General features: G+C 52.5%; 1 protein-coding gene across 1 annotated transcript in view; it reads right to left on the reverse strand.

The window, feature by feature from the left end:
- Cpx (synaptic transmission protein complexin) overlaps nt 1–27,889 on the reverse strand; it is a 181,074-nt gene that overhangs the window by 106,175 nt on the left and 47,010 nt on the right. Inside the window, exon 2 of the mRNA XM_076903442.1 lies at nt 7,654–7,746. Coding sequence (XP_076759557.1) covers nt 7,654–7,708 — 55 coding nt within the window. The 5' untranslated portion in view covers nt 7,709–7,746. The remainder of the gene's footprint in view (nt 1–7,653; nt 7,747–27,889) is intronic.

The following is a 27,889-nucleotide window of genomic DNA, read 5'->3' on the forward strand; positions in this document are numbered from 1 at the left end:
AATGACACTGCCGCCGGGCAGGAGAGGAATTCGAGGAACGCGACGCGCGCGTCTGTCAGCGAATCGCGCGGACGAGAGAATTTTCACGGGTACGCGGGTTGCTTTTATCGAGGTGACACGTAATTGCTCGCGCGAAATACGCTAAACGGCCGAGGTTTCCTCGTTGCCCAGCCCCTGTCACCTGCGTCACTTTGCTTATTTTTAGCCACTGTGCACCGCCTTAAAGCCTGGGCCACGTTTAGCCTCCGCCACCCCCGCGACGCTCGATCGATACGTCCGCGGGCGTCCAAGCGCGAGGAACTCGGCCTCGAAATATTGGCCCGGCCTAAAAAGCCAGCCAATCCTCTGCAACAGTGGAATACAGTGGAACGAACACTGGCGTCTCGAGGTTTCCCTCGAGACAATTGGGCGCGGAGGAAGGCGGAGGGTGGGATCGAGTAAACGGGTGAACGAATTAAGAAGTTCGAGGAACGCGATAACAAGCGTCGTTCTAATTGTCGGTGCAAACGCTCGCTCTTCTCGTAACGAAATCTCGTCTAATTAACCGGAAGCAAGAGTAACGTCTCGTTGCTCGACTGGAACCGTCGTCTCGCCGGATGGATTCTTCGGCTACCGCGGTACCAACCGCGCGAAACAGGCGTCAGTGTGATTAATAGGTCGCAGCTTTTGTTCTCATTTAACGCTGCGCAGTGCTGAGGTAGAAGGTCATCGAGTGCACCAAGACCTTCTGGTGCTCGCGTTCTCGAGGGAAAACGTTGGTTCTTTTCTTTTTTTGTAACATCGTGTTTCGAAATTTCGCAACCAACGTACTCGCGAATGCCTGCTGGATTCCTCTCGCGGTTGCGGGACGGATGGCGAGTTTATTTTTGAAAATATGGCCAGCGAAAAGGTGGATCGACTCGTCGCGGTTGAATGGCGGTCGATTTGCGTACGGTCATCGCTAGGGCCTCCGTTTGTTTTATATTTGTCCCGATGATTTACCAACCCCGCTGAGTGATATTTAATTATTCCGGCTCGTTTCGCGCACCTGTCATCGGTTAATTTAATAACTCGGATACGTCGGACGGTGTCGCGCGTTCAAACTAATTTTCAAATTGGCCCCCGCGGATGAAATCGGTTTTAATCGAGTAATTAAATGGGTCGAGGTGGCTACAAAACCGGACGAACCGGCGAAGTGACCACGCTAGAGCGGGTGCAAAAACAACCAGGAAATACGTAAAAAATAAACAGACACCGGAAACGACTGTAATTCACCCTCGTTTCATTAAAATTGAGTCGCGACGCGTCGACAACGAGGAGGACTCCGGTTCGCCTGAAGAATTTCAAAGCGATAAGGGACGACGAAGGACCGTTCGTTCATCCGTTTATCGTCGATCGAGCTGGGAAATTCGTGGCACATTTGATCGCGAGAATGAATGTCGTACACCAGGAGAATGGGATACCGACGGCGATCCGTGCTGTTCATCGATATTGCCGCGGCGACAAACAATCGTCCCAATTAATTATGCGGCCCGTGATTTATTTGAGGGCCGGTCTAGGCATTTCAACGAGCCGTGCCGGGCCGCGCAGCTGTCTCTCTGCCGCTGACACGGGTGCGCCCTCGAAAACAATGTTGGGACACCGCGCGTGTACCATCGCCCGCGTGTCCCGTCACTGAAAAGTGGACGGCTTCAGATGAATTGCGTCCAACCCCACCGACCGCCCCGACATTCCCATTTTCTTTTCAGAGTCTCTATTTTTCCACGATTTTTCCGTTCTCTTTTTCTCGCGATCCATTCAACAGGGGCGATTAAAATCCCAGACTTGGAAAGTGGCGTGGCCACTTTCAATTCGATCGTCCAGAGCTCGCGTGGACGATTCTTGGGTCTTCATCTTGGACGACTTCGTTCGTCGATCGTTCGAAGGGACGATGGACGCGCGTCGCGAACGAAGCCTCGCGTTCGTAGTTCATTTAAATCACGCGACGATCATTCTGACGGGTTTCCCGCGGAACACATCGGTCGACCAGTCTCGCAGCTAGACTCTGGCCAATTCCGACCGCAGCCAGGACCCGCCATAGATCGACCTCCGCCCCCTGGCCCAGATGCGAGCCCGTATCCGGCGAGATAATTGATGCAACGACGCCACCGACCTGCCCGCGCGGAACGCCCAACAATCGGCTAGTTTATCGGCCCGTTAATTAGTTTTCTTCCTAACTACCGATCTCGGCTGATTTACTCCGTCATGGTGTCGCACCAGGGGACTTTCGTTCGCCAGCCAGCGTTTCGATCGTGCGAATTTTTCCGCGGGGAATTCGCGGACGGATCGAAAGAAGTTTCCGGTGTTTGGACGCGCGGCAACTTCGATGCCGCGCTCGATTTAATCCATCCGCAAATCCTTCGAGCCCCATTAACGACTTTGTGGCCAGACCAGGAACTTCCTCTCGACGCACGCGTGCTTCTCGCCTGCTGCACGAGCGTATGTATTATTTAATCCTTCGTGCTTCAGCGTCGAAACCACCGCCGCGATTTAAATTGCTTCCGTTCGCGAATAGCAGCGAACTCGAGCGTCTTGGAGAGAGGATCGTATCGAGATGGTACAGTGTTCCGTCTGCTCGGAAATGGCGACAAATTTATCGCGCGATGGTGATAATGGAGCGGGTGGAACGAGTCGTAAAACGTCAGACGCGAGATAGACGCGTAGCGTCGAACGTGGGTGTCGATAACGATGCACCCCCGTCGAACGCGACTGCTGCGCGAATCGAAACAATACCGCAACGTTTGTGCGTTCGGCTGATTTATAATGCGAGAGATAATTATCTGACCAACCGCAATAAATAACGCGACTCGCACGCGTATTACGATTGCTCGCGGTAACTTCGTTATTCATTTACCAGTATCTCCACCCGAACGGTGGTCGCGTTCGTTTTACCGCCTCCCCAAAAAGTTTATCGCCAGCAAGGCGTCCTCCCTCCTCGTCCGTCCCTCCCCTTCTCGCTCGTGTCCCACTGTTTGTTCCAGTTTAACGAACATCGATTTTTCGCGCCAATCGAGACGCAGCCTCTTGGATCCGACGTAAATCGCGGTTAATGGTCGACGGGTGCGCTCGCTCCGCGCGAATATCGACGGTTTCGAGTGGAACGTCGGCTCTGATCGGTGAATAAATCCACCGCGAATAGGATTCGAGCTCCTCGGAGCCGTGAACCCGCTCCAGTCTACGGAGACAATGAGCGCGCCGTGAAATAGCCAGATTTCACGGGGTGGCGTCTGATTTTTCCCGTGACAAATAATCCGGGAGAAAGTCGCAGCAGCACGATTCGCGATATCTTCGAGGGAGGCGAATTCTCGCGATCCTCGTTCCTTTCGATCGCTATACTTTCGCAATCGTGTTCAGAAATTACTCAGATAAACGCAAGATCTGTCGTATCATCGAAGAAAGCCATTCGATCGACTCGCGAAGCGAACAGCCGCAACGTGGAGTAGATTGCGGTCGATTCAGGGGATTTCAATTAACCCGGTGACCGGTAAAAAAAGTGCCAGCTGCTGTTCCAACGTCCCAGGATGCACGAGACGGGGGTGGTCGAGGATTTATACGCTGCACGGCTCCTCTGAATTTCCGCGGGCACTCGTCGATCGACCTCTGTTTTCTCTCGAGCTTTAAAACCCCCCGCTCGCTGCTTACCTCCCCGTCCTGAATGCTAATCTGACTTTAATTCGCACCCTCTTCGCCACCCTCTCGCCTATTACATCTCCGCCGTTCTATCTTACGTCGAGGCCGTCCCACGCTAATTGCCATTCGATTCGTCCATCCCCCTTCGGGCTCGTCGAAACTTTTCCACCGCACCCGCGAACAAACCGACGGTTTCCGGCACTTGCCCGCTTCCGTACCCTCCCGTAGTTCTCGCGATCGTTTCACAGCCTGAAACTCGTCCTGACAAACTGCGATAATTGCCGGAGGGGGGGACGATTCGAGGTTTCGATTCGTGGTTCTCGTCAGCGTGTTTTTTATGAAACGCTCACCGCGAGACGGAGGAGGATTGGGAATATTCTGTTTGCAGGGACGAATTAATTCTTGGAACTTCGTGTTAACGTTTTGCGCTCGAACTCGTCACGATGGTTTGCGTGGCAATTCGAGCGAGAGATGACAGTGTCTGTTTATGTTGAATTTCGTTATCTCCTGTTGGTAGAAACGAAGCATTGGTTCGGGAATAGGTCCCTCAGGCTGTTTATACTTTCGGTTGGAAAGTGACATTGTGACGTAAATAGGGATTAAGATAGAAGTCCTCTACGATTGTTGTACCGTCAAACTTGTGTTTCTGGGTACTCGATAGCCGCCAATTAAGAACAACTATCTGTTTCAATTTTTGTAACGTATATTTAACTTCTAAATTACAACTATGTACAAGTATCTCGTGGTAAAATTGATGTGTATGCTGCTGCGTCGTGGAATGAATGATTTTGTAGAACTAACTGAGGGCGAAGATCTGTCTGGTTATATAGAGTCGTCGAGGGTGGTTGGACTGGTGGAAATGGAAGTTGTGGATCAGTGATTGGTGAGGTCCTTGGTGTGAGGGTGTGTCGAGGTAAAGGAAAAGTAAAGAGTGGGAAAAGGCGGAAAAATGCTAAAAAACATGCGGGTAGGTATAGAAACAAGAGGTAAAGGTAAGTGCAGGTCTGTCGAATCTGTTGGAGCTGTCCATGTGGTCACAGTCTGTTTGGGTGATTTCGAGGGTTGTGGAAGGTGAGGAGATTTACGACACGGTGCATGCTATTGAGATAAGTTAGGGCCAGGAATTGCAAAATGTGTGTAAAGTCACGTACCATCTGAATTTGGCACCCAGATGGCGAAGGAAAACTAAAGACCCTTCTCAAAAATAGCAGCCATTCCGACCGTGGCATAAATCTCGTAATGAATTATGGGATGAGTTTTGAAGTATATGGTTTTCGGGAACCGAACAATTGTAGTCCTGAATACGACGCGTTTAGAGTTAGTACAATGTCGACGATCGTAGCGAGCACACGTATCGCGAAATTCTACGCGTTTCGTTTTAAAGTTTTAACGCGAGTTTCACTTTCAATTGATCAGAAGCTTATCTATCCGTGATTAGATTGGTGGTAGAACAAGTGTAAACAGTGATGAGGATAGTGACGTGGTATCCAGTGTGAGAAATAGAAGAATCAGCGTAGCAGACAGTGAATCCGGAAGTAGCAGCGATGACTCACAAGATTCCAACAATTCAGAATGCCTTGGTAAGTGTCTTGCAAAATATCACGCGACTACAGAAACTTGAACTCCGCAAATTATGTTTTTCAAAATATAAATACAGATAATATATCGAAATATAACACTTTCGTATGTTTATTTTTATGTAGATTCATTTTCTCGCGAGATCGTCTCGAGTTGCAACGCCGCAGGACCGAAAGAGTCGTCGAGCGCAAAGGGTTAATTCGAAGCGATCAACTTTAAGCCACCCCTCGACGAATTACAGCGAGGCGAAACCGAATAAAGTGAAATCCTGGTGACGCGTTTATAAAAAAAAAGTCACGAGACACAGAAGAATCGAGGGTGAACGTGGCACGGTCCTCGGTTAGCGTACATAATGGCGGTCGCATCGGGGGTAACGAGAAGGGCCAGAGGGTGGAGAGAGACACGGATGGTAGGCAGGATGGATTGATTGTGTCCAAGTGAGTTAAGGCTGGCCCGAAGAAAGATTCGAGGTTGGCTCGGTTGACGAAGGTCCCCGTTTCCCATTACGGATTCCCCGCGATACGGTGTTCGCGGTGGCTGAAACTTTCCCTTAATGACAGAAGTTTTATTGCGGGCCATCGTTCAAGCTGCCAGCAGGCCGAGAAGCCGCCCGCGCGGCTCCACAACCGGCCACCCCGTCCTCTCGCGCCCTTCACGGCTCCGATCCTCTTCGATTCCCAGCTTCTAACCGGCCGACTCGCAATCGTAACTTCGATAACGATGATTAAACGTCTCGCTCGCCGAGCGTCAAGTTTTTGCCTCGCAAAACGGCACGGAAAATCGCAGCGTAAGACACGCCATCGACGAGATCGAGCCGCCATTTTGGTATCGAGGCTCCGGCGATACCCTTGCCGCGAGATTCCCGGTAAACACGAAACTGCAAACTCGATCGGATCGCGTGTGTGCACGATTAAAGGCTGATTTAATTACGATCAATTCCAGAACGCGAACTCTGCGGCTGTTGGCGAGCGATTATCAACTATCGACGCGGCGAAAGTTAACCACGAGCGATACAATTGACCGGTCAGCTTTCGAGTGGCCAGTCGACGGTCCTCGACGGATGTTCCGCTGATTCCTTCGCGCTGGAATGGCCGACCGATTCAACTGGCGCATCTGATACGCTTCTAACAAAACAGCCACCGTTGCGGTGCTGTTCAACGACAGCTGTTCCTGCCTTCGGTACAATCCCACGCTGAAAAACCGTGGTCGCGAGCGGGCGAGCGAGCTGGAGGGGCGAGGGAGGCGTCGCTGTATCCGACGCGGCTTTAATGGAATACATTATTCCGTGGTAATCGAAAACGTCGGGAGTCGGGCCACGTTTGTCGAGCTTATTAACGGCCTCGGCTCGTGTTGCTCCTCGCGACCGGGGCTTTTTATACACGTCGCTGACACAGTTACGTGGACTGCATTAAACGGACACCGGCGGACAGATTCTATTTCGAGTATTAACCGCCGCCACGGCGGCAGTTACGGAAAGATTCTTTTAACTCGGATCGATACGGACAAAAGTGTCCATGCTCGCGATCGAAATTGCGATTCGCACCCCTTTCGAGCGTGTTTCGACGAGCAGCGAAGATCGATCGATCGAGCGACTCGATGAGGAATTGTACGTTCGTTTCGAGAATTTTTTTATTAAACGCGAGTAAGCATCGCGAAGGTTTTGAGAGCGTGCAGCGAAAGAAAGCCACGAGGGGAAGCTAAACAATTTTTTTCCCAGCTTTGAAGGGACGCTGACAGCGCATCGTCGTTTGCCTCTAAATGCTTCCCTCCTTCCTGGCTCGCGCGAGCGATCAATCTTAATTCGCGCTGCTAAATTGCCGACCGATGCCGCCGTTGCCCGAAGAAACGTATTAAGACACGGTGAAACGTTGCTGCGAGGGACGATGGAGAGTGCTGAGGGGTTGCAGGGGAGAATATCGCGCTGGCGATGATGAAACAGCGCTTTCCGGTACCGCGCCATTAATTCGCCACGGTCGAGTAACGAAGCCAACCGTCATTGCTGTTTTATACGATATCGAAGGCTCTTCTCTGAGCCTTTCGATCGGTAATGCGAGTACGATGATCATTCGCCAGACTCTTCTCATCGTTCGCGCATTTATCATCTGCTCCTGGTTCGAATGCATCTGCAATTCCGAATCCCTTGCCTGGGTTCTTGCGATTTCCTCGCTACGATTGATTTTATTCGCGTAAAAAATTAGGCGCTCGTTAAAATTCATATCCACGAGCACCACGGATCGTCAATTAATAGCGTCGATTAATCGACAAATTGCTCGTCGGTTCGTTGCTTGTAATTACGTTCGGTTGCGCAGCGTTGGCCCCGTTTTATTTCCCCGCTGTGCTTGCTCGTTTCATTATCGGTTGGTTAATCGCTCGAAATCGTGCGGAGAGGGTGGAAAAAAGCATCCGATCCTTGATTCTAGAACTCACCTTTAACCGCGTTCAGCTTGTTGCCGACCATCTGCTTCGCCACGAACGCTGCCATCTTGTAGCTCGCTGCTTGTCACACGGGACGAACCGAACCTGCAACAGGAACCAGAAACGATCCTTTCAAACACGTCGATCGCTTGTGAACAACGGAACAAGTGCAAACGACGAGAGGGCGGAAATTTGTCCAGCGATCGCTCGACTCTTGTTTTAAAATACACAACGCCGATCACCCTGCGACGGAGGGGTGCTGTCGTTTGTACGCGTTCCGAAATCTCTTTGGGGCGGGGGCATAACCGTTCCGGGTAATATCATTATATGGCTCGCAGCTCGTAAATACGTCTTTTATGATGTCGTGAAAAGTAATACCGCGTTCGATCCGACTGGAACTTATCCGAAAGTGGCCGCGTGCACGGTGGATCCGTTGGAAACGAATTTTCCGGAGGAAATGGCACCGTTGCCTGGCCGTATCCGCGAGGAGGATCCCCTGCCACGGTTTATTAGAGAGAGAAAGAGAGAGAGAGGGAGAGAGAGCGAACCGATAGCCCGAGAAATCGGCTCCGTCGATAAAACGATTCGGCTCGAACGTCGGAATAAAGCGTCGAGAAATATTTTCCAGCCGCGAACCAGGGTGGAGGGTAGGTCGAGATCTCTCGCGAGATCCACCGTGGAAGGGATCCCGTTATCGCCTGCGACCGGGGTGGAAACGACGCCCGGAACCGCGGGAATTATTTTCAGCCGGATGCCGGGGAATAAGAAAATAAGACACGCGTCTTTCGATCCGACCACGGATCGTGGAAATAAACGCCTGGAACGAACGAGATCCTCTTTCACGCTGGCCAGAAAACCGCGACGCCTTTCCCGTTCCCCGTGCGAACCATCGCTCGTAAATATCTGCGCGATCTGGACTCTGCTGGCGATAAACGCGACACAATTTCCATTTCACCCAGTAATTTCGAGTTATTTATCGAGGGACTCGTCCATTAACCGTAACCTCGCGATGCTTTCTGCAGCTGTTTAAACGGCTGCGAAAGATAATCGCGTCACAAATCGTTTAGTCTCCAAGAATCTAAAAAACGTGTATCGTTAATCGTAGCGGGAAGTGGTACAAGGCGCTTCAAAGTCGAATCGATATCGCGGTGGAGTCGCCGTTGAAATATTAGCCCAGCGTTCTCCACCTACGAGGCGTCTCTTTCATTTTCTTCTGCTCGAGAGCGATTCCTCATTCGGTGGTTCCGCGAGGATGAAACGCGCGTCTCGAGGGAGGCCTCCTCTCCTCCTCGACGGGAAGTGTTTTAATCTCGAGACGCGTGCACGCGTTGCGACGGGCTTCGAAGGGGCGCTCGCGACGGACGGAGACGGCGTGTCGCTCGCGGTGAATAATTTTCCAGGGACCTCTGGGTCACCGTGCTCCGGGGCTTGGTGCACTTTAGGGCGGCCCCGCGGGAGACGTCAGGCAGCTTCCGGTATCAGGCAGCGACCCGTCGTAAGTCTAACCCTGGGTAACTCTGACGCGTATGAAATTTCACTCGTGTCCTATCGTAATTTAGATTTCCAGAACACCTCTGGTACTCTTCAGGTATCAGCTACGCACGTCGCATGAATTTTTGACGATCTTATTAAACCACATCGACGACGTATCGAACGTCGTTCGTCTCGACGAATACAGTAACAGAAGCGACTATTATACACCCGTGCAGAGAGGTGTATATTGAATGAACGTTAACGAGAATTTCACAGAGATCGTCGACAGGTGAATTCTAATCGGATCCTGGTTTCCGTACCGGAGTACGCGTTGTATAGTGGCACGATTATCGTCACGCGTGCACCACGCGTTCCCCAAGGGGTAGGACGCGTTAATGTCGCCAGGCTGCCGCCGCAGGACCAGAATCGACGAGTAAATCTCGTCTCGTCTCTCGTCGAATACCATACCAGATCCTGCGGGGTTCCCGTACTCGTCAGAACGATCTCCGACCGAAGCAAACATCTCATAAACGTACGAGTTTCCGCGCGTGGTGTCGTGCGCGAGAGTCGGTGCTAGTCGCATTCACGAGTGGAGCTCGGTCTGATCGTCCGCGTAGCGACGCCAGCCCCTTATCCGGCGTCTAGCGGTGAGACGAGCGAGGCGGAGTGGGCTCGTAGTCGGCCAGCCGAAGACGAAGAGCGCAGAGAGGATCGATAGAGAAATAGGAGAGCGACGGAGAGAGTCGAGAGGGGTTGCGACGGGAAAAACGCGGAAAGCGAGAAACAACGAGCGCGGGGGGGTGGAACGAGAGGCTGCGCTGGCGACGAGAACCGGCGGCGGCTGCGAGAAGACGACGCCGATAAAGCAGCGGTAAACCGGCGTCGAGACGTCTCGGCGCCTGTCCCCCATGATTTTCCAACGCAACGACCGACCACTTTATCCCGGCGACAACGGGCGAAACGAGCCTCGCCACCCGACAGACACCCGGTGTTTTTCCTACCAACGACGGAGGATCGGGTGCTGCTCCGGGTGTCGCTGTAATTTCTCGTCGACGTTCGTCCTTGGAACGGGGATCATCGAAGGGACGAAGGAGAAACGATCGACGTCAGCGATGTGTTCCAGTCTCTCTCGCGCGAGTTATTCGAACGTTTAACCCTATCGCGTAATTTCGATCACGGAAATTTCTTCTCCACGGCGGATACTCGAGGAACGAGGAAGTTTCGCGAAGGTCACGAGGGGGTTAATCAGCGAAGTTTCGAACTTGGCGAAGATATTTTTTTTTTAACCCAGCGCAGTTTACTGCAGCTAAACTACATGGTAGCTTATCGATACACACGGCGGGCGTGTTTTTGTTTGCTCGGTCCACGATTAAGCCTTCCATCGGCTAACTTCACGGTGGACGATCGTGGAGGAAACTCGAACGGATTACCCGACGCGTGCACCGAAAATTGGATCGCGTCTTCCTTTCTCAAACAATGTGGATACGGGTTACCCTTGAAAATTGCGAGATTTCTCGCGAAGGGGTTCTTCGCGACGGCGAATATCGATGGTGGAACGTCAGGACGTTGCACGGAAGGAATCGCATGGCGTGAGGAACTCTATCCTCCGGTAAAACGAGCCACCGTTAATACGCTGACGGTGAGAAATCGGAGTAAAACAAACTGGAGCGGCCTCGAAGTCTGCCCGCGATCGCCCCCTCGACAAACAACCGCCCCGCTGAGCCGCGAGAGAGATGTTTGTTCCTCTTAAAAGTGGCCAAGCCAGCCGGTTGGCAATGCTGGCGTCGATGAATCGACCGATGGGCCTATCGAGGTCGTTCGAAGCACTGAAGAAGGATCGACAGCCTTTCGTTGAGATGCAACCGCGATACGACTCTTAATTCTTCTGATAAATCTCTGAGGATCGCCTCGAACCGATGGACGATCGACCAAATAACCCTTTACGATGGAAATGAGACAAGGGGTAGACAACGCGAGCGATTCTTCAGTGTAGGAGGACCAGGCGTCGAGACAATGTCTGATTCCACTCTGCAAGTCGTACTTCCCGGTCCCGACACTACAATTAACGAATTCCAGGAATTATTCCACCAGCGTCGCTGCAGGGAGCAGGGGTGGTAGTCGCGAGAGGGTGGAAGAAGGCAGTAGAAGTCGCGCAGTTCCGCAAGTTCGCGAGGAAGAAAAGGTTCGAGTGGAGGACACTCGGTTCGCCTCGTTAGAGAACGGTGAACCACCCCCGGGCGTTCTCGCACCGCCACCCCTCGCGCGCTAATTAAATAAAGCGCAGCGCGCGGATTCGACCGAGACGAAAGGCCTTTTTAAGCGTCCCGGAAGATAACGGTTCGATTCGTGGATCTTTTCTTATTAGCACCTACACTTTTTCCTCATCTTCGAATGATGCAGACTGATTCGCGACTGAAGTTTCTTTCGCGATCGAACGAGCAGAAGCGCGATCAAATTTCCAGCGCGTGATTATCGAACGCGCATTCTGCGAGTAGTTCTCGACTTCCTTCTTGTCCGACGTTCACCACTTTCCGATACGAATGGAAAATCGCGAGGAAGTTGGGTAAAGAGCGCCCGAGTTGCGCAACAAATTCCAACCCCCTTCGTCGTGCGATTACAAATTCGAGCCAGTGCCGCCTCCGCCCGGAGATTAGAAGATTAGAAAACTGCGAGAACTTTTTAGCTGGTACTCGTAAAAGTCCGCGAATACTGCCGCGGAATAAAACGCGGGAGCGTTCCTACGGCTATTACGAGCGACGAACCGCCACGGAGCCGCGGGAAGAATTCCATTAGACGGCGGAAGCATCGAAACGCGGGTCAATTAAACGAAACTACAAATTCACCGGGCCAGGCCATAAACGCGATTATTGCCGGCATTCTCGGCACGCCTCGGCCGCGTTTCGTCGCTCGCGCGGCCCTGGGTGCCCCGTCGCCGGAAGCCTCGATCACGTAACCGCGGGGTGGAACCAGGTCGAACGTGACGCGTCCCCGCGTTGGCGAGTTGTCCGCGAAATTAAGGAAACCTCGAAGTCGTTCGACGCGTTCGTAGCTGCGTGAACGATGCTGGACGCATTCACCACCCCTCCTCCGCCCTTCGTGCATTTTTCTTCGCCCCGACGGAGAGCCTGGCCAAGTGCTTCTGCGTGTACTTCTGCGATTTCTCGCTGCGTTTCACCGTCGTTCTTTCCACGCCGCTAAATAGCTTGTCGATGGAAGTCGGCGGCGGAGTCGTCGTTAATGGAGAAGTTGGACGTCTTTCAGAGAGGGCGAGAGATTTACTTGGAGTTCGTATTTCCTGGCACTCCGTTGATCTTCGATTAACGCCGTAGCGTCTCGAGCCATTTGTCGATTAATCGTTCGAGCTTCGATTTTTGTACACGTCTGGCGAGAACGGTCCTCCGTTGAATTTAGGAGCACTTCGATGCTAAAAACAGGACCTCTTCGAGTGGTAACCGGGTTAAAAGTCCAGCCGAGACAACGCGTCGAAAATAAAGACGACGATTTAGGTTACATGCGCGCTGCGACGCTAAATGCGTCCTTAGCTAAACACCGGCGAGGATCGCGCGTTTATTTCGAGCTATCGGGAAACAATCAATGGAGGAAGGGTGGAAATTATTAGAGGAACGTGGCTCTCTAGATACGAGCACTGTTCCCGCTCGGACGAGGGTGGAGGACAAACGAAGGGTGACTTTTACGGGCTGCGCAGAGAGAGAGTCACGTAAACTGCTCGCGATTCCTCCGCTTCTTTAATTAATTTCCAGTCGAATTTCTTCCGTGGCAGGCAACGAAGATGGCACGGTTTAAATATTTCGTTCCTTCGCGAATGGGAACGAAACGGGGAGGAATAGCTGGTCCAGTCGATGGACCAGCGATCCAGACACGTTTTCCGCTGCGTTTGCTCGTAGAATCCCGTTTACGCGACTCGAAAGAGGAACCGCGCGACCCGTCCGTCTCGAAACGTCCCGCTGGAACGATCGAGCGCGTTGTATCGGCATCGCCACGCGGACTAATAAGAAAAGAAATTGGATTTCCTCGGTTTTCGTCGCTCACGGTCCATTTAATCCGGCCCGTGCTCCCGTCACCGTCGTTTTTCACGTTTGTCTACGGCATTCGATTCGAACGGCGGCTACCAGTCGGGAAAATCGATGCTCCCGGAGTCCCTCGCCGCGTCCACGCCTGACGCGCGTGCACGCGGACGCTTCATAAATAGCGAAAGCCGTTCGTCGATCGGCTGGACGGGATATACGCGTGTTCTCAGGCGGATTGATTTTTATTGCCGTGTTACTCGATTCAACCCTGCCCGGTGGGAGACCGTTCCGGACGTCGAATAACTAGCAGGCATCCATCATTCGATACCCTCGATTCCAGACATCGTTAGCCACCTCATGAATATCCAATGACGTTTCGAATTTCGCCTCGTTCCACTTGATCCGGTATCCTAAAAACGCGAACGGAACACGCGAGTGGGGAGGCGAAAATTCGCTAACAATCGTTTCTAGCAACGGTGGTATCTCGCTGCGTGGAATTTCGCGCCCTGGGTGCTCCATCAAGCCTCGTAATAAATTCGCGAAATGGGCGCGAATCGACGAATCAGCGGCGGGCCAGGAGAGATAAGTAAGAAGTCGTGTAGCGGCGCGATCCATCAACGCGATCGGTCGATCCATCAAAAACGATCCAGCGAGGATCGTCCTTGGTCGCCACGCGACGTCGGCTCACCCCTTTTCATTAATCATTTCGAGCGGTGCCGAAAAACCGCCGCCCCTCGGTTTTACGATCTCGTTCGAGAGTCTCTCCAGGAAGAGTCTATCGAGCGTGGTATAACCGCTACGCTGGAATAGAGGCTCGAGGTATTTCGTTGAATTTCACTCGCACGGTGATGGTAAATTATTGTAAGGGTTAATGGGTGGAGTTTCAACCCCGGTGTCATAACGCGCGGCTGCGATGCGAGCGCGTAACTCGCGCGCCGCTGAAATTACACGACCGCGGTCCGCGATGAGAAACGCATCGAGTTTCCCTCAGAAATCTGGCCCTGAGAGATGCTCGAGATTAATTAAGAAGCTGTCGATTAATCGTCGCGCCAGACGCAGCTCTGTCGCGTCTCTAATTCGTAACTCGCGACGCGAATTCTTCGTTGCTTCCGAGTGTTTCAGTAAACGTTTCAGTCAATCCAGGCAGCGGAGATCTCCAGAATTCGATGTCGAGGAATGAGATGGTATTTCAACTTTCGAGGATTCTCCACCGTGCACGCCTCTACCCACGTGCAAAAGTAAAAAACGAAGGAAACTGAAATTACCCTTGGCTCGATGAAAATGTATCGTCGCGATCGCGACGCGCGTCGATCGTCGTACGCTCCTTTAATGGAACCGGCTACGGTTCCTCGTAGCAAGCGGAGAGCTGACAAAGATATTGCGTTAGAAATGGCGGGCGAAGCTGGCGATAAACAACCGTGGATCGAGACTCGTGAGTAACGGGAGAGCCGCGAACTCCCCGTCTCGCTTCCCGTCGTTGGTCGCGGGGATCCGTATCCGGCGGTGTATCCCGACCTCCGCCGCCTCCCGTTGGGCTCTGAGTTATTACATTTTCGAAGCGAGGCTGCCTGCGAGCCGGCGGACAAAAGGATGTGCGAGGGCGACGCTGGGAAATATGGTGCGCCGGGTGCTGGTGTATCGGGAAATTGTAGCACGTGTCGCGACACGAATCTAACACGGTTTAAATGAAAATTGAACCGATACAGGTGGGGATCAGGCGTCGTCTCCGGTTGCGTCCACGGATTCTACTCGTGTCCTCGATGTCTTCGTCCGAGAGACTCGTGTTCGCGTGAACGTAGCCCAGCAACTGTAGACTCGTCGTCTTCTGGGCTCGAAAGTGTTGAAATATGCTTTGACCAGTGAAATATTAACGCGCTCGTCGCATTCGTCGCGAGAAACGCTGCGGGACTACACGGTCCACGGAGTCAGGTCCGCGAAGAGTCGCAGCGAAGAAGAGCTCAAGACGAAGCTCGTGCCGCGGAAACAAAGGGTTGGAGAAAGAGAAACGGGGCTGCGGCTAGACGGCAGAGACGTATAGCGGCCATTGTCTCGCAGTCGGTTTTTCCACGTAGCGAATAAAAGACGCGGCTGTGAACGATAACACAGCTGAACCGAACCGGAACGCCCATGGAGACCCGTGTACCACGCGAAACGGAGAATTATTAAGGGTTGCACTTCCGATGTCAGATGTACTGCCGGAGATCGCACGAGATTTGTTCCTGCGATGTTCCACGATATTCCTATTCCCGTGTAACGACCAGCTCGTTCCTCTTGTCGCGTGGAATTTCTTCGTCTCCCTCTTTTCGCTTCCAAGACCACCCGTACCCTGTGTCCGCTCTAGCTATTTTCGTTCAGAAACGTCTCCACGAAACTCCAACCAACGAGAAAGAAGATAACGACGAACCGTCTCGATTTCACTCGAACAATTTGGGTTCGTTCGACCTGTCACGCTCGTTACCACGCGTAACCAGCCTCCGGTTTAAGCTGGACGTACAAAAGCTCGCGAGAGAGGGTTAAATTCATGGTCGTGTAGCCGCTTCATAATGCGAGTAGGTACAAAAGAGTAGCCTGGGAACAGAGGGCGAGGCGAGGTTGTCTTCGCGGGACAATGTCGCGGCAAGTGGCTCGATAACGAAAAGTTTGCGCCACCTTGGAGAGGCGGGATGTACGGCTCTTGATGCGGGAATAAACTTCACCTTTGTGGGACGCGCGTCGAGCTTTTTCTCAGCGTCGCGTCGCGCTGGCTAACTACCGACCAGTCGACGTAATACCGAGTAATTCACCCACTGTTGCGTTCTACCCCGTCGAACATCGCTGGGCAAAGTTTTTAATTAGAACCGGAATCACCGCGGCATGAAAGGGAGTTCTCTCGATCCTGTGCTCGTTTCCGATTGAAGGTGTGCAGGTTACGCCAGAGTCTACCTTGAAATTCGTTACACTCGGAGCCACTCGCTGATCCGTTTACTTAAAAATGTCTGCGCCGGGATTTAATGATTCTCTCGAGTTACTTGCAGAGGGAAATGATTATTCCCGAGCACTCTCGCGGTTCGTTATTTAAATTCAACGCGCGTTCGACGTATCCTTGGCCCCCGAGGCGTCTCTCCTCGCGTCCCAGCGTCGGATCGGCGGATTCAAAGCGTCCCTGATTGCTGCTCCCAGCCTCGATTCTCTTTTTTTCTCAGCATAAAAGGCTCCGTTAACCAGTCAAAGCCACCGCGGCTAGCAGGAAACTCGCGTCAAAGCGAGCCACGTCCGCTTCCGCGTCGCGAGATACTCCGCGTAAATATCCCCTCGCGAGTCGTGACAGGAATGGCTGCCGCTTAGCGCGAAATTTCAGCTCGTTTCCGGGCGTAAACGTTATCGCGCGTCTTCCTTCCGATTCTTTTGTTCCCTGCTCCCGTTTACCCGCCAGAGTCCCCATGTTTATGGATCGAGAAACGCGAGGAGAAAAAAACTGTTCGAACAGAAAACCGTGGTCCCGTTTTTTCTCCTCTTATTTTTCAGGGTGACCTCGTCGTCCGTACCGCGCGGTTATCGATTCGTCGTGTACTTCGAGTGCCAGCGAGGAGGGCACGATGCACACTCGTACACGCCTACGATGCAACGGGATGCACTGATTCAGCGGGTTCGCTCGCGACTAAGCTGAACGCGGAAGCACGTGCGATTCGGTCGATATCGCGGCTGGCTTCGTTCTAACAACGTCTGCAGACTGCGAACCTTCGCAACGGTCTTCGTATTATTTATCGCGACGAGACGATCGATCGCGCGAGCCTGTCGTTGCATGAAAATTAGAGAGCTGAATTCCCGCGAAGTTGCTCCACGCGGTGGTTAGTTGGGTCTGAAAGTAATTGGATTCGTCGTGGTACTCGACGATGGTAACTCGGATGGACACATTAACTACAGGATGCATCGAAGAACGATTCGACGGGGAGAAGAAAACACGTAGAGCTACGGAGAGCGATCAATACCGTTTCGAACTGCACCGTGTTATAGAGCCGTACCCTCAGCTCGCCCTTCGTCTCTTTATTCCTTTCCACGGGACCGTTTGCGGTTTCCAAGAGGGTTGCTGGACGTCTACGCGGCAGTCTTCCTCCTCGTGTTTGCTTTTCTGCCTCGCGAGTTCGCGTCTCGATTAAACGCTAAATATTTTTCCGCGCACTGTGTCTGCGAGCGTACAGCGTTTTCTAAACAGCACACGTGCCGTAGGGTGCGATTCACCGACGAGGGTTGGGGGATGGAAAACGAGCTTGAGAAACAAGATGAGAACAGACGCGAGGGAATCGAAGCCGTCGTTCTTTTTCGTCGTGCGATTTTTCGAAACGGACATCGAGTCGATCTTCCTGGACGCGCGACGACACGTCGCCATCTCGACGATGGGGTATGCCAGCGGACAGGGTGGTTTTTTCATCGGTCGCGAAATCGCCCCGTTGAAGGAAACACCGTGGCCATAGGCGGCGAGGCTATTGCCAGCGGTCACGTCAAACGCGTTATCCAACGTGAAACGTCCGATAACGAAGTCTGAAAAGAGTTACGAGCGGCGTTTCTGACGATTCTAATGGGGGTCGACGACGAACTAATAATAGAGGGGATCGATACGCGGTGCTAGTCCAAGTCACGGCATCCCTCCTCGTCCCGTGGCGCTTGGCTTGTTCGCCTCTGTTTAACTGGCACTGACTGTAGTTTTGCTCCCGGCCAGGGGTCCCCAACCTTGAATCCTCTTCCAGCAATCCTTGGAAGATCGACCCGCTCGATATCCTTTACGCTGCTTTCCTTGTGGAACCGAAAATCTGATTTATTATCGATCTGTACTATTGAATTCGTGGATGCACTTCCATCGAGAAGTCTTTACTAATCCGATTGAGGCGAAAATCTGTTTGGAACAACGTTTAGAAGATTATCTTTGAGTCTGACTAATTTTTGATCGACACACTTGGCAGAACTGAAAGTCTGATTTATTATTGATCTATACCACTGATTCTGAAGTTCTGCTTGCACAGAGGGCTTTATAATCGTTCGATCGATTTGTATATCTTTCTAAAACAATCCTTGGAGGATTATATTTATTCGTTCGAAAATCTGACTTATTATTGATCTACATCACTGACTCTGAACTCTCGCTGCTATTACGGGACCAACAGCCGTTCGATCGATCCGCGACTCGTTCCGCGACAATTTTTGCGAGCTTTTAACATTAAGCCTGAAGCATGTTTCATTCAAAGTCCGCTCAATTATTGACTGGTATCACCGATTGGACGACTGCACAAGCACGTCCACGTTCCGTTTCGCTTGGCTCGCGATTATCTCGTCGGTCGGACCGATCGAGCCGGGCAACTTTTGTTCGCCGTTTTTCGAGCTATCGCGCGTCAGAGGCGACACGTGAAATCCGTGCAGCTGAACTGTCAGAACGGTTGACAGTCACTGCACGCGCGGCGGACTTCCGACAAGCGGACCGAGGCGGACCTTTAGCAGGCACCGCGAATAAACGAACGGGACGTTAAAATATTCAACGGTAGCCGACCGCGCGGTGCTTCCTCTGTCTTCTCTTCCTCTGTCATTCCAGCTGACAGGCCGACCTTTCAATTCGCGGCAGCCAATTGAAAATCTTTGCCCTACCACCGTGCAATCGATACCGTGGATCCCCATCCCCGCGTCCGCGGAACCGATCCAATCGCGAAACACTTAATCGAACCCGCATCTGTCATTCGTACGCGTTACAAATTCGAGTCCACTGCGATTGGCCTGTAAATTGCTTCGCGAAACGAACGTACGTCGGAGAATAAAGTATAAAGATCGCGAGACACACGGAAGACACGGGAGAAACGCAACAGCCTGGAGAACGCGACGCAGCACGCATACCTGATTCAAGCTTGACAACATCGTCACGTTCCTCGCGAGCACCCGGCTATATCCACGATTTATTCTCTCCGCCAGCGACAAGTATCTCTACTCTCCACTGGATCGTCGCGAACTTTTTAACGTCGTTTAAAACGCACGAATCTCCGCGCACTCTCTCTTCCCCCGTAGCCCACGGAAAGTTACCTGGTCGTAAAACAGCGAGAATGGGGTAACCGGGTTGTCGGGAGACCCGAACGCGGCGGCGTAAATAATCATTTCGAGAATGGGCGTAAATTCGAAAGTTTCGCTGGGCGATCGTAATAAACGTCGAAAACGGGGGGAGGGCGCGGAGTTACGCGACTTGGAGAATACTTTCCGTCTGGCGCGTGAAGGGAGAACGGAAACGCGAGCGTTCCTCGGCAGAGAGGCGAAAGGCGGACGGTTCTTCGACTTTACGACTCGTATCTTCGACTGATCTCACGCGGGCTGGCTGGTTCCCACGGTACCGTGACGAGGGTGCGCGCGTATGGGACCAGAGGGTGATAAAAAAAAATGTTTAATCTCCCCTGGACAAATGAAACGTCCTGCGGTCAGAAACGAGCAATCCCACTGACTGATCTGAGGATTTAATCGCGTTTGTCCGAGACGTGACGCGAGACGCTTTCGAGGTTGCAGTCCATTCCAGGGGATGAAATTTGCCCGCGCCATTGGACGCGTGGGAACGTTTAATTAGAACCTGGAACGCTCGTAAATTCGCTGGTCGTTTTTATTTACCTGAGGATACTGCTTTATCGTCGATTGTACTATTTTTTTTTGGTAAATAAAAATTTGATCGAACGGATATGTAATAAAGCGACGACGCGATGCGATCGAACGATGAAACGTACAAACGATATCGCGGACGATTATTTTCTGGGTGCGATGAAAGTTGCTCGCGGCTGGTTGATTAGCGCGCGGTCCACGGCGAACGATGCTTTCTCGAAAGCTTAATCGAGCTTTATTAACGAGCGAGCCCTGGCGAAATTGTTTGCCCTCGAGATCGTAATTAGCGATCCGAGGGCAAACAGCGACTGCGCTAATAATTCTCCGCGCCACTTACGTAAGGCGTGTTGCAGCGTCGAAAGGTTTACATTCGAACCAGATGGCGGACCGCGCAAGGTGGCGTCTCGGGGTTGCGCCGATAAATTCGATCGGCGCGCCGCTCGTAAAATCCAGCGGCCGCTCGTTTCGCGACTGGATCTCGTCCACGATCGAGTAACGAGCACGATAATTGCCATTCCAGGTGATCCTGCAGCTTGGACCAACGTCTGGACCAACTCTTTCAGCGCGCCGCAACGTCGTCAGTGAAATAAGGGCGGCGAGACTTAGGGACAGGGTGAGTGAGACCGTCCACGCGATCGACTCCTTCCATTACCGTCGTGATTGATCGCGTTGCAATTAGATTCACGCGAAGATCGTTCGCGCAAGGAACGTCCACGCGCCCCAACGTCCAACGTTAATTACCAGAGGTGGATACGGTTGCGCAATCGACGGAGGAAATTACAATTACGCGAGAGAATTACAACTGGGCCAGAGAGTCGCGTTTGAACGAATGGGCTATTAATATCGGGCTCGTGCTCGCGTTGCACGAGTTACTTTTCCAACTTGGTATTATTGTTCTCGCGTGGCACCGCGCTCGACCACCCCCGCCCCATCGAGCCTCTCGCGGGTGCCACTTTTCCAGCGACAATTTCGAGCGTCAAAGTCTGCGATCCGCGAATCGCAGAAGTCATCCGTTCCGCTAATGTACACTAGGTGAAATTGAAACTCGGTCGCGGCTACCCGCCGATGAAACATTAGCATAATGTCCCGCGCACCGCGGTCTACCGCGGGAACCAACGAGCGCGTGCCACCCTCTATGCAAATCCTCGCAGTCGTAATCGTAAAACGTGGGGTGTACAACAACCTCGTATTACAGCTACCCGCGAGAGGATATCCCCGCGACTCGTTTTATTCACGGATAAAACGTACACCAGACGAGGGAAGGGGACGCGAGTCTCGGTTAGAGGGAGGCAATTTCTCGGGCTGGAATCGATGGTCCGTTCCAGATCCCTCCCCAGGGCTAATATTCCGAATGGCTGGCGCCTGCATAAGCGATTCGTCGCGAGGACGCGAGCCTACGCGATAAAATCACCCTCGTCTCGGGACACGAGTTCGTTCGTTGGGAAAGCTTACCGAATATTTCACCCCCTCGACGAGGGTGGGCGTGCGTATCGCTCGCGACGAGGTTGCCGCGCCGCATTACGCGAATGAGAGTCGTCTGATGTCGGGGAATGGAGGTCAGAAAGAATGTTATCCGGGACGATTCCTGCGGACGCTGAAAGGGGCCACGATTGAATGGCCCCTGCGCGGGAAACGAAACGTTTCGTGGACTCTCGCAGGGCCAATGTCTGCTACCACTGATTGCGAGTGTTTCGTTGCCTCGTAACCGGGAAACGAGCGTGTTCGAGAGCCTCTGGTCCCGTGGTAGACGAGACTGTTGACCGGTTCGATCGTTGGGGTGATCTTCGGAAATTTGCGATGATCTTTGACAATTGCGTCTGTTTCACGCGAGGGGATGTTCGCTGCGAATAAATTTAATCGTTTCGCGAGTCGATGTTCGACGTCGCGGATATTTTAATTCGTCTAGAGGTCGTCGCGTGGAAATAGATTCGAAATTCGTGGAGGAGGAGGAAGAGAAGGGGGATGGGACGGTGATAGAGAGAGAGAGAGAGTAAAAAGGGAGCGTCGATGGAATCGATGGAATAACAAAGTTCCGGCGGAAGGGCTTCGGGACGGAAACGAACGGCGAACAAAAGGCATTCACGGGGAAATGCAACTACGAGATGCGAGTAAACAACGCGGCCTGTAATAACGCCGCGACCGAATCTCTCCTCGATCTCGAGATCTCTACGGATCGATAACCGTAGTCCGTTGCGGAGTGGCTCCGTTTCCAGGCATTCGTGCCGCATTTTTCGAACGTTACCGTGTCCTCCGTGTATTGAGATTTCAGTCGAGCCAGCGAAAATGAGCCAACCGTTTCCTCCGTTTCCTCTACTCTTTCAGGAAACGCGTTGTACGCGATAACATTGTTACCGTGAACTCTCGCGAACGCTGGTCTCGATTTAATACAAATTTCGAACAAAACCTAACCCCTGGCAACAACGCAGCTCTCGAGGTAGCTTATCCAGTAGCTGTACATCAAGAGAGACGCGTCAGGATTTACGGTAACGAACGAATTACTGAAATCAGCATCGACTTCCACCGGATAATTGGGCTTGTTACCAAAGGCAGCCATTAGCGAACGCCAGACTCTCCTTCTTTCCAATGCGCTCGAGTGTCGACGAAGGAAGCCTGGACAGTCGATTGGTCGAACCGCCAGTAGTCATCGACGGAAGAAAACCGAAGAGTCTTGCTCTTCGTTAGAGGTGGAGCTCGCGAAATTGGACCGTAAAAGTGGAGGAAGGCTGGATAACAGAGGCGTCGTTACTCGCCACTGAAAAGGGGTTAAGAAACATACTGTTTCACGACTACCTCGCAGCACTATTCGACGATTAAATCCCTCCTTTAATTATTCACACGATTCTACTACTCATCGTCACGAGGATTAACCGAAAACTACCCCAACCCATGGTTGTCGTGGATGTCGAAGGGGACGTAGGACCGTGGTATCGTGTCGGTGGAAGCGACACGTTACACGCTGTCGACGAAACATCGGAGCGCACAGAATTGGACTCTATCTAGAAGCAATCGATGGCAATTCGCTTGATCCACTGCGGCCGGTTTAACGACCAACCGATGGAGTTCGACGCGGCAACTGTTCCACGATCGAACGCCCGTTAAACACGCCGTCCACTTCCGGCTGTTGGGGACGATCGAGTCGCGCGAGGGTCCCGAGACGTTCAGCGGCGCGAGACGACAACATCGCGACGGCCAGACGAGGATCCCTCAGGGGACAGGATGGAAGTGGGACCGTGGAGCTGGGTTCTTCCGGTTAAAGTTCAATTAGCCAGCCGTGGAACGCGGCGAGAGCACCAGTGTCGCGACCGATAACGAACAGGAGACGAAGAACGGGGCTTTCCTTTTTGCTGGCTGACGGTGGCGCTCACCCCTCGCGCACGGATTAATCGTTCCCCCGTGGGATGGTAACGAGCTGAAGAAGAGGCGGAAAAAATTGCCGACGAGGACGAAGAAGGCTTTGGAGAATTAAAGATCCGCGGTGTGTTCTTCGAATGGCGGCGATTAAAAGCGCGACGGGAGGAAGAGGGCGAGCAGAGAACCAGGTGGAGGATAATGCCTTTAAATGAGACCGATCCCGCAGCCCCGATAGGGACGTCTGGAACGGCACCCGGGTGTCTTGAAATCCGAATCTGGGATCCAGCGCTTTCAACGCCCGTCTACAGTCGGAGTAAAGGAGATATTAATTACCAAGTCCGTTAAGAACTCGCCACTCCTCGATTACGAACGTGGATACGTCGGAACACCCGCGATCTCTGCGCAACAAACTGAAAATTAGCCATATTCCATAGCCCCTGTTCCACGAGGTAGAAACCAGAAGGAGAGACTGGACAAAAGCGATTGTCCGCCGTCGAGGCTCTATCCAGACATAATTCGTATCCGCGGAGAGAGAGAGAGAAAGGTTCCGCGCTAACAATGAGCCAGCCGTTGCAACCGGACGCGACCAGTCGTTTTCTTTCCCTTCCGGCCTGGGGAATTTCGAAGTCCACGGCGGCGCTCCCTCCACGGTTCGCCCGTGGAGAGCGAATTATCATTCTCGACGGTGCTTTAATTCGCTGGTACGAGCCAGAACCGAGCCAGACCAGCGACGCTGGATACCTCTGTTTATGAATTACCCACGGGATTTCTTTCGCGAGCGCCCCGCTCGGAAGAGGGTAGCAGAGGGTGGGTCGCGTGCCACGAATTCAGACGCGCCTCGCCGTGGACGCGTTGCCGAGATACCTGGCGAACGAGCCCGCTTCTCTTTGTTTACAGTTATTACTCCAGGAGAATGTTCGCGATCGTTAAAGCTCCCCGGAGGAAGCTCGCCCTCGCTTCCACGTACAAGGGAAGACGCTTAGGACGTCGATTATTCCTCTCTCAGAAGAAGTTCGCCGCGAATTTTGGCTGACGAACTCCGACGTGAACCTTGTATCCACTGACACTGAGCAAGGGCGGGTAGCTAGTGCCTTGCGTTATCGATGCAATTAACGTCCAGCTCCGGATCCTCTGGGAATCGAAACGATCCCAACCTAACGCAACCCACCCCTGGTAACCCGTGAAGTTGGCTGAGACGATCATTTGGTCGCGCGACTCGCTACTCGCGGCGAATCGAGCGTACGAAAGGGTACCTTGGAATCACTGAGTCGCGTCAACGGGGTGGAACAGTTAAAAGGGTTCGTTATCATCGAAGTTTCGCTGGGGGATCGCGGCGCGGGTATTAACGCCGAAGACCAAGCCCTTTCAATTAAGCGGCCACGGTTTAATATCGCCGTGGGCATTAATTGACCCGAATCGTTAAGGCGACGCACCTTACCGCGATCCGAGTCGTTACCAAGTCATTAAGGCCCGTGGGAAACTTCCAGGTGAAGATATCCACGCGTATCGTAGATGAAAGTATTCCGGGGCGACGTCCGCCGATAATTTCGTCGAAATTAATGGGCTTTATCGGGTATTACTGCGTTTTAATTACACCGCGAGCCACGCGGCAGTTATCTGACCCGGATAAACGCGCGGGTATTTGCGGAACCGTGGCAATAGCACCAGGTCTGCACGACCCGACAAGTGTCACGGAGTTTAGTTCGGTTTTGTTAATTAAACGCTTCGCTCTGCGACGCGTAACGCGAGAGTAATAAAAATATTCGACGATGTAACGAATCGTATAGAGCGAACAGTGGATTATTCGAAAAGAGGCGAAGGAAGTTGTGGATCGAGTGGTTAGATGTACGCGATTTTTCTCGTAGGAAGGATTTCCTTCGCCACGTTTACTAGAATTGGACGAACTCACTGCGCGATGGATTAAAGGCTCGAAAAGTAGCGCATTATCGCTCGATCACGGTCGATCGGGTAACAAGTGCGCCACTGGCGACTAGTTAATTGCCGCTTCGAATTTCTCCGGACATAAATTAAGCGCGCCGAACAGGCGGACGGCATTATTTCCCAATTTTATCGGCCGACTCTGCATAAAATTCAAATTAAGCGGCACCCGGTGACGTTCGCCGGCGTGACGCTCGTTCGCCGATTGAATTATAGATCGGCCAATGAATTATTTCTATTATAAATTATTAGGCGAACGGCAGATGCCGCGATGAATTTTTCACGGTCCTCCTGAGCTACGCGAGCGTCTGGATTTCGCGAGGAGAACTCCGTGGATTTTTCAACCCTTCCGCCGCGTGGCTGGTGAACGGAAGCTCCTCGTTCCGGTAGCTCCGTGTTTCCGTGAGCAATTTTTAACGAGTTTATCGCGGGCTGTTTAAAAAACGAGAAAGAAAAAGATAAATAAATTACCAAACGTGATAGATGCGTCCATAGCGAACGAGAAACAATTCGCTCCATAATTCATTGAGCCTCGCTGATGGCTCGTCCAGCGCAGTATCGACATCCATCAAATGAAACGGATCGCATGCATCAGCCTGCACCTTCGTCGACGTTCACAGCGAAGGGGTTGATCGTCGCGCAGAACGATCCGCGTTGTCGCAACTGTCGCGCGATCGCGGAAAAAAATGTCAAGGGCCAAAGTAACCTCTCTAAATGGTGCTTCTCAAAGAAGAAAAGAACCTTTCGACGAGAAAAGTCGAGAGGTTCGTCGGCGTAATTCGACGTCAGGTTTTATCGCGGCCGAGCAACGACGAGGAGGACGCTTTTCCACCGTTGGAAAGTCCGCGGGACCGGAAAGTGGCGTCTCGGTAGCCAGGAAGAGGCTCGCCGTGTAATGACGGCCCGTCGAAGTTTCATTGGGCTGAGTGCTCCTCGATCCCGCCACCCCTTTCTCTCGTGGCCCTCCTACATACGAATCGATCATCGTTTTATACGCGTTTCGACACTCGTCGGATACATTCCACGTTACTCCTCCGCCCGCGATGCTCGATAGACCTCGACGGAGCATTACGCAGCAGTATTCTAATTCCACAGCCTTCGAGTTCCTCGAGAATACCCGCTGAAGAGGGAAGTCGCAAATTTCAAGCTAACGAAATTTATCCAACTCGACGGGAGGCGTACATAGAGCGAAGTTCGGAATTCGCTGAGAGCCAGCGGGAACAGAATCGCGTGGGAGTCAATAAGAGAGCAGAAATAAATAAGAGACCCCCTAAGGGAGGCCTCCTCTTTATCTTTGCCCTCTTTTTATCACTGCCTGTATTCCCTCGCGGACGCACGCGAACAGTACACAGTCTGCAGGTAAATATTTGAGGGGCTGTTAGTTCCGAACTTGACGAATCGTGAGCATCGAAGAGCAAACTGTAACGCAATGAATTTTCGATAGACAAGACGTCCGACGAGATCCAGCGATGCTCGTCGAGTACGCGGGACGATACGAGGCGGACGGTGGATTCCAGGTGGAGGAAGCAAAGGGACCGGAAAGGTTCGCCAGGCCGCGCGAGCGAATAAACGCCGTCGAAAGTTTCCCCGATGGGTCGAAGGTACCCATTCTCGCGTACGTTTCAAGCGGCGCTATTCGCCTGCCTGGTAACCTCGAGGAGCCCAGGATTGGCAATCACAGTTGCCGGGACATTTGCGCGGCCGGATGGCTCTTAATAATTGGAATAGTTCCGAGCCCGGGGCCAGGGGGACCCCTCGACGACGTGGAAACGGAGCATCGCGAATCGCCCTTTGTTTCCACCCCCTTAATGCAGCAGTTTCCCGGATATTCTCGATGACCGATAAAAACCGATGACTCCTGCCGGGGAAAGTGCACAGATTTCGCTGCTCGTTCGCTGCATCGACCACTACAGTTTCGTTCAAAACTATTACACTGGTCATCAGAGGGGTGGTTTTTTATTCAACTAAAATTGCACGTTTCATCGAAGCTAGTGAAATTCATCGAGTAATTTCGAGAAGAAATAAGATAGTTTCGTGGTACAATTTTGAAATGCTCTGCGAAGAGCATCGAATTCGTGCGAGTTCGTTATCGTTCGTCGAAGATGGAGTCGAGACTGGTTTCGACTGGTCCCTCTCAAAGCTCTCGCGAGCTTTGGTCCTCCCGGTAGGCATAGAAAATGGAGAGAGAAGAAAAAAAAAGAGAAACAGATAGTCACGGGTAGGCATCCCCGAGTCAAATGCAGGGCTGGGATCCTCGAAAGACGGTCGCGGGGCATTCTTTCCTCGGGGCGATCGATAGGAGAGACGACTCTTTGAGCCGCGTCTCTCCTTTCAGCGGCCGAGGCTTTGCCCGTCTAAAGATCGGTAAGTCGGCGGAATAGAAACCGTCCGGAGGGATGAAAAAGGTCCGTGGCGTGCAAAAACCAACCTGCCAGTCATCGAACGCTCCTATCAAGATGAAGTATCCAGCAGGCTTCTCCATCGAACTGGCTGCTTTTACGCTTTTCCTCGAGCATTCCACGATTATTTCCCGATCGTTGTATACACTTACAGCACCCCGTACGATCGAGCCTGACTCCCTTAAATATGTAACGAAGCGTCCTCGTCGTAAACCAGCCGACAACGACGCAGAAAGAGAAAAACCCACCGTCGATCGATCGATCGACGAAAGAAGACGATCGTTGCGGGAGAAAAAACTTTGTCGCGTACCAGCAGGGGTAAACGACGGGCACGCGCGTAAGAACGTCGATTCGCGGGCTTTCACCCGGCTGGTACGACCGGCAGTCACGATTGTTCGCGGGGCTTGATGGCGAGAACGGTGTAAAGCGTCGCTGGTAAGCGTTTACAGCGCATAAAAGGGG

This window comes from Xylocopa sonorina, chromosome 10 (genome assembly GCF_050948175.1).
Source record: "Xylocopa sonorina isolate GNS202 chromosome 10, iyXylSono1_principal, whole genome shotgun sequence".
NCBI classification, from domain to species: domain Eukaryota; kingdom Metazoa; phylum Arthropoda; class Insecta; order Hymenoptera; family Apidae; genus Xylocopa; species Xylocopa sonorina.